The sequence below is a fragment of the Lichenostomus cassidix genome, chromosome 6 (genome assembly GCF_008360975.1).
Source record: "Lichenostomus cassidix isolate B80296 chromosome 6, HeHo_3.0, whole genome shotgun sequence".
Taxonomy (NCBI): Eukaryota; Metazoa; Chordata; class Aves; order Passeriformes; family Meliphagidae; genus Lichenostomus; species Lichenostomus cassidix.
The window spans coordinates 1,261,320-1,274,797 of record NC_139487.1 but is presented as its reverse complement, the minus strand read 5'-3'; the positions used below and the strand labels follow the sequence as shown (position 1 = coordinate 1,274,797).

Genomic DNA, 13,478 nt, shown 5'->3' with positions numbered 1-13,478 from the left:
AAAGCATTTTGGTCATTTTTCACTGAAATGATAAAGACATACAGCAAGTTTATACATTGTAGTCGTGTTTCTGTTTTCTTATATTTCATTTTGCAAACATACATGCACAGGCAATGCAGAAAAGCTGAATAGAAGTGCCTGATATTTCACGGAATTGCAGAATGGTTGGGGTGGGAAAGGACTTTAAATCCCATCCAGTGCCACCCCTGCCCTGGCAGGGACACCTTCCACTGTCCCAGGCTGCTCCAAGCCCCAATGTCCAACTTGGCCTCGGACACTGCCAGGGATCCAGGGGCAGAACAAGAGCAAAACATTGGAATTAAACAATTATCCCTTCCCATAGCACTTGCTAGTCAGTCTGGGGTAGGGTGGCAGGTTTAATATGGCTTTAACAATAAAGAAGGTTCAAAATTGCTAAAAACCAGCTTTCTTGCTTGGGTTAATTGTTCACAGCATTGCCTGCTGTCAGTAAAAGTTCTGAAATTTGGGTATGAATCTGTTCTTCCCAGATCCAAGAGCCAGTCTGAGTTTTCTGGCTTAGGTGGAAGCTGCTGCTGCAATGGGAACTGCTGTTTTGTAGACAGATTTGGGTGGTTTTGAGTTGTTGTGCTTGAATGTTGTTTGGTTGGGGTTTTTTTTAACTAATAGCAATAACAGTGAAAACCAATAAGTGAAAAAAACAGCGAGGAAAGTTGTCTGTGTAGTACCCCAGGCAGGCTGTGAAAAAGCTGGTGAGGAGGGGTGAGTGTTTATAAGTGTCTTTGCATTTGCAAAACTCTGGGGGAAAAACAAACAAACAAAAAGAAAAGCAAAAAAAAAACCTCACAAAAATAAACCAACACAGCAAACAAAAACTAACATTCCCAGCAATCAGCATTGAGGGGAAGGAAAAAACCACTCTGTCTTTAATTCCTCTTAATCAAAGAGATTCAAAAGGGTGGAAAATTAGGCTGTGGGGTTTTTTGAAGCTCTCTGGCCCCAAGATCTGCATGAGGAGATACAGAGGGGGAGGAAAGGACTGGCACTGGTCACTCTGCTCTTCCCACATCCATCCTGAATCCTGAAGGACTGAGCCTCTGACCAACACCAAGGATGCTTGTCAGGGATTAGTTACAAACACATTATCTAGTGGAAGATGTCCCTGCCATGGCAAGGGTGTGGAATGAGATGATCTTTAAGGTTCCTTCCAACCCAGACCATTCCATGACTCTCTGATTATTAGTTAGAAGTGTATGATTTTAGTTCTTTGGACTAATTACCACCTTCAATTACACAGTTAAAAGTTACTGTACAGCTGGTGTTCAAATAAAATTGATTTTCTCTCCATTATCCCCATGGATTTAACATGTTTATATGGAGAATTAAGGTCCAGTGGGCTGTTATGAGGGAGCTCTGAGCATTTAGGCATCAACAGCACAGTCAGGATGTCATTTTTTGGGGTTTATAATTTACCTGTAAATATTCTCTCCTGTGAGGGTAGGCAGGCTCTGGCACAGAGTGCCCAGAGAAGTTCCCCTGGATCCCTGGAAGTGTCCAAGTTCTCATGGAACCAGAGAATTCCTGTGTGTTCATTTTTATGTGGGGATTTTACAGCACTTTCTAACGATATTTAACAGCATAAAACGTTGGCACACAGTGAAAAGTGGTGAAAGTTCAGCCATCTCATTTGGGCAGGTTGTGCTCACAGGCACTCACACTCACACTTTCATAACAGTGTTTGGCACTGTCTCTTCGAGCTGCTTAAACTAATTAATGCATTTGCTCCCCACAGGATGAAATGGAGTTTTCAGATACATTTCCAAAATGATGTGCATGATTGCTGAATATTTCATTCTTTTGAGCTCTTCACGGGTGTTTTATGTGGGAGCAGAGGCAGTGGATCTTCTCCCATGAAAAATGTGCAGTGACTCTGGCAGGTGGATAATCTGTGCCCCTGCTTGTCACAGGAGGATAATCTGTGTCCCTGTGCCAGCCTGAACTTGGGAATTTGGGCATCACTTGGCACCCTGGTGCTGGGGGGCTGAAATGGCCCATCCTGCCTCAGCTGCTCTGTGTCCAGATACACTTTGCTCCATTTTCTCCCTGATTCCAACAGGTTCCCAAAAGTTTCATGTCCATCCCATCCCAAGGTACCAAAACTGAGGGCAAAAAGGGGATTTTCTGCACTGGGCGTTTTTCAGGGATTTAAAAGATGCCATCAGGCAGTGGCTCCACAAGACCCCTGAGCAGAGGGGTTAAAGCTAATCCCGCCGGATTAAAAAGGTTAAAACAATAATAAGGACCAATTTGATTTGAAATAAACCTTTCTGAAGGAATCACAGTAAACAAAATCTGTTTGCCTAAGGAAACCCTCGTAGCAATCAGCCTGTAACACAACTGCTTGTGCTAATGAACCCAAAGCTGTTAATGTGGTTTCTTCAGTTAAATTGATTCATGAATTTTGAAGAGAACATTATCTAATGAATTTTCTTTGAATAGAAAGCAATTAAAAGGACAAATCAGTCTGATTAACCCCAAAGTCACCCTACTGCCACAAATGGTGTACAGTTTGAAATTATATCATAAAAAACTAGAGCAGATTTGCTATCTCTTTGCCCTCTACTAATCCATGTAAATTAATGAACAACAAAGTTAATTTCTTTGATGACCCTTTTCTCGTATCACCTGGATTATGCTGATGTTTAATTTGCTTAATGTTATAATAAAGACTAAACAGATTTTTTCAATGAAGTGATTATCATTCCCTTCAGTTAAGAAGTGATTTTTATTATTTAACACACACATAACGCCGTATGGGTTTCCTTTAAGAACAAAATCACATTTCTCTACCTTTCTGCAGAAGGTAATCAATGTCTTTTTTGACAACTGAAGAAAGAAAATGTTTTTAATCAGTTTGTTTCTTTGCCAGAGCAGGAGGCTGAGGCTCTCAGCTGGGGAAAGGGTCTCTTCTGCTTTTTTTTCCCTTTTTTTTAGTCATCAGCTTGCTCTTCTCAGTAAGTTATTCACGAGTTAGATCTTCAAAGCTTTTCCAAGTGTCTTGGAAGAGCCAGAGGTGTTCAACCCACCTCAAATCCAAACAGGGCTCTCCCTTTTCCTTCCTTAAAACAATCCTGGGCTGGGTAAAACCCTGAGATGCCGAAGGAAGCCTCTCCTAATGCATTTGCTTATTCATTATTTCAGCAATTGGAACACTTAAAGCAATTTGCTGCCGAATTAGAATTAAAATAATGGGCCAATACATTATATTTTTTTTTCCCCCTGTATCATTAAGGATATGCAGTACATTCAAGGTCACAGCCAGCCCTTCCTTTGGCAGTGTGAGCAGTGCTGAGCAGTAGCTCGGGGGTCTCCCCTATAAAATGCAGTCAGCCAGGATAATTCGGAGCTCGCTGGCTCTAGGGCTTCCCCGCCGTGTGGCCCAGCTGAAGTTGGAAATTAGCTGGAGATGCCAGGCCTTTGTCAGAGAGGTGCAGCCACTTATTCCTTCCCTTTTAATTTGACTCCGTGCTAATTTATACTCTGCCAATTTAATGGGAAAAAAAAGCACATTGTATGAGTTAACAGGATAATTGTACTCGAAGCAAATTAAAAATATAGGAAAATCAAAGCCTTGAGTCCCTTTTTTATAGTGATTGGTTACTCCAAGCGCTCTCTCTAATAATCACGTATTTAAATGTAGTCATATAGGACACAATAACAGGACAGTGCATGGGGCTGTTCCAATTCAAATTAGAAAACTGCTATTGAGCCTCTCTTATGCTTGGCTTTTTTGACTGTTTCATCCTCCAGTTAAACAGTGCTCGCTCCTCTGCCTTGCAGATTCCTTCACCAGGCAGGTGCTGTGGACGCTGCTGAACGATGTGAAGTTTGGGGAGGCTGTTTCCTACAAGCAGCTGGCAGATCTTGCTGGCAACAGCCGGGCAGCCAGAGCCGTGGGATCAGCCATGAGGAGCAACCCGGTGAGTCCAGGGCAACTCCCAGCCAGAGCTGGTGGGAGATGCTGGATTTAGAGAGCTTTGCGGGCTAAATGTCATTAGATTAAATTTATCTGCTCTGGAAACTGGTCTGCCACAAGGAGTAAGGTCAGTAAGTATTTTTAATCAGCAGTAATGCACAGCCCAGTTCAGTGTGATTTATGCCCTACCATTTATGGTGTTGGGTGGGGAAGAGAAACACTTCTGTTACTCACCAGCCTCTGCAGAGTTTGTTGTTCTCAAACTTCTTTAGATATTTCTAGATCAGGGAAGTCTTTTATCTTCCACGTGGACCTTACTTGGCAGGTTATGAGTAGTTTTGGTTGTGTTAAGAACAGTCCATCCTCTCTGGCATAAGGATGATTCTTCAGACAAGGCCAGGAGCAGCCTGGGCTGCTGGAAGGTGTCCTTGCCCATGGCAGGGGGTTGGAACAAGATGGGCTTAAAGGTCCTTCCCAATCCCAGTCAGTCTGGGATTCTTAGGTGAGTTGCCTGAATTTCAGCCAGCTGGAAGAAGCACCGCTCTAGGTTAGGCTTGTGGATTTTGGACAAACATTTTGTTATACTACTTGATCTCAGTCTGTTTTCCCTTTTCTCTGTCTGGGTTTGGCTTTCCAGGTGTATCTGTGCACCTGAGGCACAGGGGTTGGTGTCTGAAGCTGCTGTGTTGGCCATCAGGGGGTGGTGTACCCTGTGTGTCTGGGCTGGGATCAGCCCCATCCTGAGTTGGAGGGTTTGGGGGCTCAGGTGGGCTCTGTACCTGCACTGCTTGAGGAGCAATTCAGTTCCCTAAACCCTCAGAATCACAGAGCAATCTGGGCTGGAAGGGACCTTGCAGCCCATCTCATTCCCCAGTTCCCCACAGGTAGCACCCAGCCAGGCAGACCCACCCAATTCCTTGTGGGGTTAAGCTTTAAGCCCACCCCCATATTTCCAGCACTCATCACATTTCCCTATCAACCAGTTCCTATAAGCAGCATAAAGCAGTGTTTTGTCAATACCCTGCATTGCACTTGACAATACAAACTATTTTAATGTGATGGAATGCTTTCCAATATAATCTGGTGTACATTAAGATAAGGCAATCCAATGCAAACCTACAGGAAACAGTTCTCAAAGAATAACAATCCAGTGTTGTGCAAAAGGAGATGTAATTGCTGTCGCCTAGAAATGTACCCAGCTTTGCCCTCAGGCTGCAGTGGAGCAGCAGCATCCAAAGTAGCGGTAACAGCAGGTTGTGGTGTGAAAATTCCTGCTTTTTCCCCTGTGAGGAAGGATGAAAATAGTTCTGAAAATATACAGCAAAGCTACTGCAATTTTTTTAAATGGGGTCCTAGTTATTATTGCCTTTTCCCAGCCCATACCGTGGCTGCAGTGGTTTCTGTCCCCAGTAGAAAATTTTTAAGCTATGGTTATAGATAATAATGTATAGCTGTAGGGAAAAGGAGCTGTATTAATATAATACCACCTCAATATTTCATCATAGAAAGCTGATGATTAAAAAAAAAAAAAAACCAGTACTGTAATGAGAGTCCTGCCCATCGCAAACCACAGTTTTGCCACTGCTCATCTCCTGGAGGTAATCTGAAATTCCATCCATTTTCCACATGCAAACACACACACATCGTCCTTCTGCACTTCAGTGTGAGCAAGTGTTCACTGCTCCTCATATTTCCCACAGAAATGTCTCCATGGTCCTTCACCTGTGAGCCATCATGTGCAGGCTGACTGTGCGTAATACACACGGATTTTATGCATGAGGGGAAATATAAAGATAAAATGTGGCACTGCAAAACCCCCTCACCTTTGTTATCTCTATATATAAAGCCATCAACTCTTGCGAAAACAGATTTTCTGACCCAATTTGCAGCTCCACGTCGCAGCCTCATACAAATCTTATTAAAGAAAATACTGAGAGGACTGAGATGAAAACAGCACAGGAGGTCAGAGATTCCTCAACAACCACCCAAGGTCTAAACCCTCAGTCCAAACCCCAGACTCATCCCTGGAAGTGCTCAAGGGTTCTTGGATGGGACTTGGAGTGACCTGGGGTAGTGGTAGATTGATTTGTGATTAATCTGATTTAATGAGGGTGATCATACCAGGAAAAAGGATCATTTGAAATAACTCTGAGCCAGGCACTGCCTTGTCCCTCAGACACTTGGATAAAATGACAAATCTCACCTTTCTCCACCAAATACCAGCACATTTCTTCCTCCTACAAATCAAGGCTTGGTCTTTAATTTGGGTAGTGTGCATTCCACAGGTTTCCCCTTGCAGCTGGGATGCTTCACATAATTCATGGGATGACCTTCAGCATTATGAGAAGGTGGAAGAGGTGCACGCAGCAGCTGCCTCAATTTGTGCCCAGGATAGGGTGGGAATGGCTCACCTTTTGCAGGAGAGACTTCCCAGAGTTTGCTGTGGTTCACACTGATTGCAAGGTCTGTGGTCCTCAAAGGGAACCCATAAAGTTCAATTAAAAATCTCATTAGACTGGTAGAGGAGGATCAAAAAGAAATCACAGAGGCTCATGGGAAATGGAGAATGTTGGGCTGATTAGTCCAAGGCCATCCTAAATGAGTGTTCTGTGCCTTAAATAAGACATCTTCAGCGGTCTGTTCACGGCAGGCAGAGATGCCTACCCTGGCTTTGTGTCCTCTCCAACTGGGCCATTCCTTAGGCTCACCCCAGCCAAGGGCACAGCCTGATCAGTCTGTGCTAAATTGAGGATATTACATCAATCCATCCTGAATCAAGGATACAATACTGAGCTAAATCATGGATATTCAACCAAAATGTTTTGAACACTGGAGGAGCAATCGTGCCTTTATGAGAAGATTGTGAAGTATGGATCTGAAATGCTGTGGACACATAAAGCTCCTTGTGTGCTCATTCACAGAATCATGGAATATCCTGAGCTGGAAGGACCCATAGGATCATCCAGTCCAACCCCAGCCCAGCACAGACACCCCAAAATCCCACCCTGGACATCCCTGGCAGTGCTGTCCAAACACTCCTGGAGCTCTGACAGCCTCAGGCTGTGCCCATTCCCTGGGGAGCCTGGGCAGTGCCAGCACCCTCTGGGGAAGAACCTTTCCCTGATACTTTCATTCCTAATGCCTTTGCTTCCTTTGGTGGCTGGTGATAACCTGAGACCCACATTGGGTCACATCACGGGATTTGTTTCTGCTGGGGAAGAGGGGGAGGAAAAACAGGGAGTGAAACTGGATGATCTTTAAGATCCCTTGCATCCCAAGCCAGTCTGGGGTTCTGTGACATGAGCAAACCACAAGACTCTTTTTTGCTGAGTGTGTTCCAACATGATACCTCAGCTGTTTCCATCGTGGCCTGGCTGATCCATGAGGTTCCAGGATCTCTCCAGCCCTTCAGCCATGCCATGGGACAGATCACTCACCTCCAACTGGGCAGTGGGAACAACCAGAGCAGGAATTTGCCAAATGCAGTTCAGAACAATCAATCCAGCGTGCACGGAGCTTTTCCCCCACCTTTTTTTTCCTAAACAAACGCATTCTGGAGGAGTTGGTTTATTCACAGATTGCCACGAGCGTTAATGACCACCCCAGCCTTGTTCTGCCACTCACCCAGATGGCTGTTGATAAAGATTTAGCATCATGTTCCGAGTGTCAGGGCTGTCAGTAGTGCTGAACCATTTGACCAGAAGAAAAAACGCACAGGGAGCTATTGATTACAGCTTCTCAGTGTCACTTGTTCACCAGGATTTAGGTATTGATGAGGCTGCGAGTGAAAACAAGCTCTTTCCCTTGTGGGCCTCTACCCAGAAGAACAAAAGCGAAGTTGGAGAAAATATTCAGCTGGCGCCCGAATCAGAGGGACTCTGGCATCGATCCGAGGGCTCCTTCATGTTATTTTTTTGTTGGAGACAAATCTGTGGGTTTGGAAGTTTTATAGCTTTTGAGGTAGGGTCTGTGTGTGTGATGGATTCGTGGAGTAGAGGAATTAGATTTCACAGCATGAAGATTTCAGCGGCGCTATAATATTATGAGCTGCTTGGTTATTGATAAAAATTACATTAAATGTGGCTGAGGCATTAAAGCTCCAGACTAGGGTAGTTCTCCCTCTAAAATGTCCTTAGGGCCCTAATAAATTTTAGCAGGTTTAATTATTTTAGTAGGCTGAACGTTGTCACCACAATTAAGCCAAACTGAAGCAATATTCAATATTTTTAAATTATGGTGCTGGTATGGTCTTTGTACCACTTGTACATCCAAAGCTACAGAGGGTGACGGATGGGTGTTTGTGGTGGGACAGTCTCAGCATGGAATTCTTTATTTTGGGCATAGGAAAAGTGGCATTTATTTCATACCTCATGTTTTGCTCGGTGGTGAGCAGCTCAGCCCCATTTCCCTGTCCCATGAGTCCACCCAGGGATCATCCAAGAACCCACACTAAAATAAAGTCCTTTTTTTCTTCTCCACCAAGATTTATAACCTTGCCACCAAAATCTGCTGCTTTACTGTGTGTATTTTTAAAGAATTGCAAATGAACCTCGGAGATGTTTTACAGTGGATTATTATGGCTTTGTCACTCAAGCCAAGCCTCCTGCAGTAACTGTGGGGAGTGTAAAGGCAGAGAAACCCCAAACCAGAAAAACACTTGCAAAAAACCCCAATGTCTTTGAAGAAGTCATAAACCAATGTGGGATGGCCTGGCATGGAGTGAAGCTATTATTGGTATTCACTGGAGTTGTCACAGATGCATAATTCACTTGTGGCATCACCACCTCCAAATAAAGCAGATACTGAAAGCATTTTTTTATTTAAACCATGATTAACAATAAGTACCTGTATTCCCATTTAATGTGGGCTGAGATTGAGATTTTAAATTTCAGGCATTGAAATTAGTTAGAAAAACTGAAAGAACACCCCAAAAAAAAAAAAATTCCTCTCAAGTTATGGTCTGGCCAGTGGCTGTTCAGCTACTTTGGGGTTTGTGTATCCCAGGCTTAAATATACCACAGTGCTTGAACTGTAATGATTAAATGGGATTAAAATAAGTCAGAGTAAAGTGTGTAATTTGTCTGTGTGTCTACACAGAAATAAATTGTACTTTTTGGCTTGAAATATCCAAATTTGTGAGAACTGCCCTTTTGGGTGAGTTATTGTTGTCCCAGCTCCACCGTTGCAATGCCATTACTATGCAGTTACCAAAACACACCCGTGATTAGAGATGATGTATTGCAGTTTTTATGGTGTGTACTTCAGCTATGATAATCACCTGTAATAAAAAATAAAAAAAAACCACGTTTATGTTCTTCTCTGCATTATCAGTCCATTATGTAACTTCTGGCATTGATTTTGCAGAGTGTGTCGTGTGGTTATAAATGATAGGCAGTAGAAGGCAGAGAAGGGGAAAAAGAGTTCTTAAAATTGGTTAGGTCGGAATGAAACTTCTCCTGTTGGAGGTTTTAAAAATTCACAACCCATTTTGGATTGAGTTGCTGTTAAATAATAAATAGTGTCTTGGTCTTCCAGAGAATTTCTGCGTGGTGCAAGTGGAGGTGCTGCACTGAGAGCAGCATCTGACAGGGAGCCGAGGCACTGGGACCTCCTCTCAGGGGTCTGCTTCTTCCCAGAAATCCTCTAATCCTGGGATGATCATGGATCCTAGTGTGGTTTGGTTGGAAGGGATGTTAAGGATCATCTGGTGCCACCCCAGCCATGGCAGGGACACCTTCCACTGTCCCAGGCTGCTCCAAGCCCCAATGTCCAGCCTAGCCTTGGACGCTGCCAGGGATCCAGGGGCACCACAGCTGCTCTGGGAATTCCATCCCATCCCTCCTCACCCTCACAGGAGCAATTCCTTCCCAATATTCCATCTAATTGGGGCTGTGAGGCTTCATCCCTCACCCTGGGCACTGAGGGCTCGGCTGTGGTGGAGGGCAGGGCAGGAGAAGCTGCTGCTGCAGGGGGGATTTTATATATGGCATTTCATATCCCAGGTTTCTCCTTTAAAAACTTCACATCATTTTTATGTATTAAAATTCCTGTCCATGCCTGTTTTTCCCTAAGAGCTGGGCTGTTCTCCAGGGGTGGTGATGGGCTGTTTCTGCTCTGCCAGCAGCATGGCCCTGATGTGACTGCTCCATGTCCCTGCAAGCCCAGTGCCACACAGCTCCTGGGTTTTATGGTGGGATTTACAGATTCATGGAATCACAGCACCATTGGGGCTGGAAAAGCCCAAGCCCATGGAGCCCAGCCTGTAGCACATCCCCCAGCAGGGCACTGAGGCCTCATCCCGCCATTTCCATCACCTTCCCCTCACGCTGCCTCAGCCTCACCCTTTTCTCTCCGGGATTTCTGTGTGTTTGGCAGATCCCCATCATCATCCCGTGCCACAGGGTGATCCGCAGCAGCGGGGACACTGGCAACTACGGCGGGGGACAGCTGCTGAAGGAGTGGCTGCTGTCCCATGAGAAGCTGCAGAAGGAGAAGCTGGTGCGCTGAGCCTCAAACCCCACCGGCGCAGCCATGGCTGCCGGGCCTGGCCTGTCTCAGAGCACCCAGCAAAATGGTAAATATTTGAGTGACACACAAATATAATGCAACATCCAAAGTGAAATGTGTGGTGGCACCACTATATTAAAAAAGCGGGCTGCGTCCTGGGGGAGGCAGCTCGGCTGCCCTTTCTTGTTTTTACATTTTACAGCAGAATGACTACAGCGATCCGGGCCTGTTGTGCACGGATTTTGTTCCCATCTCCAGTCCTGTTTTGTTCTATTTTTAATGTCCATTAAAGCAGGGATAAGGGAGTGGGAGGGACGTGGTGAATGTGAGGTGGAGGTTTCCCTGAGGAGGTGTCTGGCTGGCAGTGGGGCAGCCCAGCCTGGCAGGCTCAGCCCTGCCAGCCCTGCCCAGCTCCCCCTCCCCAATTCGGGGCACAAAAAGGTGTTTTACCTAAACAGGAGTTAAAGAAACACAGCGAAATCTGTGCACAAGCAGGCAGCTATTGAATTCCTTGCTTCTGCCTTTTCTTTTCGGACTGGGAGATGGGAATTTTTTTATTTAGTAAAGCAGAGGAAGAGATGTTGCTGACAATTTGTGTATTTTGGATGAACAGTTTGATTAGCCAAATTAGACAAAATATTGAAAAGCTCATTGTAGTTGCTTCCTTATCAGCTGCACATTGCTTTATCATTTGAGTTTTCCTTCAGATTTCCATGTTTCTCTGTTATCTAAAGCTTTATTTCCTGTAGCCTCTCCGTAGGAAGGATTCAAGAGACATTAAAGCTAAATTTTGAGGTGGTTTTAGCAGGGTTCTCTGTGAGTACGAGCCACCAGAAGCTGAAATTTCCAGTATGGGAATCGTAAATTGTAACATGGAAATACTGATTTTTTTATGTGTTTTATCATATTTTCATGGATGTCTCTTTAGAAAGGCCATTGCTACCCCCCAAAAATTATTGTGTGGCGATGCGTTAGTTAATCCAGGATTATTGATACCTTGGAATTACTTCAATAAAAAAACTGCTTTGCATGTGCAAGTGTCTTTGGGTCTGTTTATAAATAAAACACAGGGTGTGATGTATGGGGAAAATAAACTATACCCCACTGTACAATATAAAGCTGTATTTTTATCAAGGGTTTCTCGTGGCGATATAAACCACAGAAGCAAAGCTCAAGTGGTTTGTACATGTCACCAGAACCCCGAGATAAAAATATGGCCTTATAATATGTACAGTTTGGGTGTATTTTATTATTTTTTTTATATCTCTAATACATGCTGCCACCAAAAGCAGGCGGCAGCAAACGTCAACTTTAACCTTTCCCACATTTGCATCCCTCGGTGGTTTTTTTTTCAGCTATTTGGGCTTTTTCAGGGATGTGACTTAGTTTTTGTGGGGATGGGGATGGGGATGGTGATGGCTAGGTTTGGGATGAGTAACACCTTTTCCAGGGAAATACACAAGTTTGGGAGTAAAATCCTGTTCTGGGTCAGAGATTCAGGGTGGGCAGGGACAGGCAGGGATGGACAGACAGGGAGAGGGAGGGATGGAGAGGAACAGGCATGGGTGGACAGGACAGGGATGGGCAGAGATGGACAGGGCCAGGCTAGACAGGAATAGGACAGGGACAAGAAGGGATGGACAGGGACAGGGACAGTCAGAGATCGAGAGGGCTGCGTGGAGGTGGGCAGGGACAGGGATAGTCAGGGATGGACAAAGACAGGGACAGGGATGGGGATGGGGACAGGGAGAGAGGCAAATACAGGGACAGGGACAGGGATGGGGACGGGGACAGGGACAGGGACAGGGACAGGGACAGGGACAGGGACAGGGACAGGGACAGGGACAGGGACAGGGAGGGACAGGGCCGGGCGGTGCAGTTGGCGCGCTGCCCGACAGAGGGCGCGCGGCGCAGGGCTGGGCGCTCCCCGCCGGGTCTCCCCAGGTTTGGGGTCTGGGGGGGACTGGGGGGGCTTTGGGCAGAAATAACCCTGAACACCCAAATATGCGTTTGGCGTAAATAAAATATTTTTTAAAAAATTTGTGTGTTCATATATACATGTATACAAAAATACATACATACATGTATATATAAAAGACAAATTACATAGATATATAAATTTTATATAAATGTATCATCTATTGTGTATAAAATAAAGTACTAATAAAATAAAATGATGCAATGCCAAGGAAGTCCAGGGGTTGGGGTCTGGATTGGGTTTGGGTCACTCTGCCCCCACAGGCCCCCAGGGGTCCCCATGCCCTGTTTGGGGTGGGGGCAGTGTATGGACACGCTGAGCTGGTGAAAACACCCCACACTGTCTGTATGTGACAAAGCAAGCCCTCCCCACTGGCAGGCACCAGAATTGTGTTTTTTGCCTGGGAATTGGGTTCCCCTGCCCTGTCAGTGCCCCCATCCAGCCTGGCCACGCAAATGGCACATCCTGGCCTGCAGCATCCCACACCAACACGCTGCTCCAGCCCTTCCCAGGGCCAGCGATAATGAAAGATTCAAAAATAATATTTGTTTTGGCGGAATTACATTTAGAACGAAATAGATGCCCTCGACCAGGGAAGAAACTGAATTTTGCAGCAGGTCCTTTTTTTTCCCCACGCAAACAGGCTCTGCAGCCAGTCCAAGGCAAATGGGAATATTTTTGAAGGACCCTCTTGTATTTCCTGCATCCGATTTGCAGCAGAGCTGCAGCCACACTGGCTGTACTGTTTGACGCCGGGATGAAAAATGCAGATTCCATCCCATGTATCAATCCCAAATGGAAAAGGGCCCCAGGCTTCAGGATTGTTACAGATCACTTCCATACACGCCGAGTTTGCGGCGTAATGAGCTCAGACTGGAGGCATCTTAAACAGAAAACCGATTCATTGGCATGGTGGGGACGTTTTTAGATATGCCGTGCCCAAATTTCCTGGTCTTTGGAATTAGAGGAATTAGTCATCTGTTCGGGGTGAGAAAGATCTGGCCCTTAAAAGTTTCCATTTAATTTTTTGAAGCAGTT

At 45.2% G+C, this 13,478-nt stretch overlaps 1 protein-coding gene across 2 annotated transcripts in view; it reads left to right on the top strand.

Moving 5' to 3' along the window:
- The window catches only part of MGMT (O-6-methylguanine-DNA methyltransferase), a 123,798-nt gene extending 112,299 nt beyond the window's left edge, over window positions 1-11,499 (top strand). For both annotated transcript variants that reach the window (XM_085064589.1, XM_085064590.1), the window contains exons 5-6: window positions 3,820-3,959; window positions 10,331-11,499. In XM_085064589.1, coding sequence (XP_084920715.1) covers window positions 3,820-3,959; window positions 10,331-10,462 — 272 coding nt within the window. In that variant the 3' untranslated portion in view covers window positions 10,463-11,499. The remainder of the gene's footprint in view (window positions 1-3,819; window positions 3,960-10,330) is intronic.
- The last annotated feature ends 1,979 nt before the right edge of the window (window positions 11,500-13,478 follow it).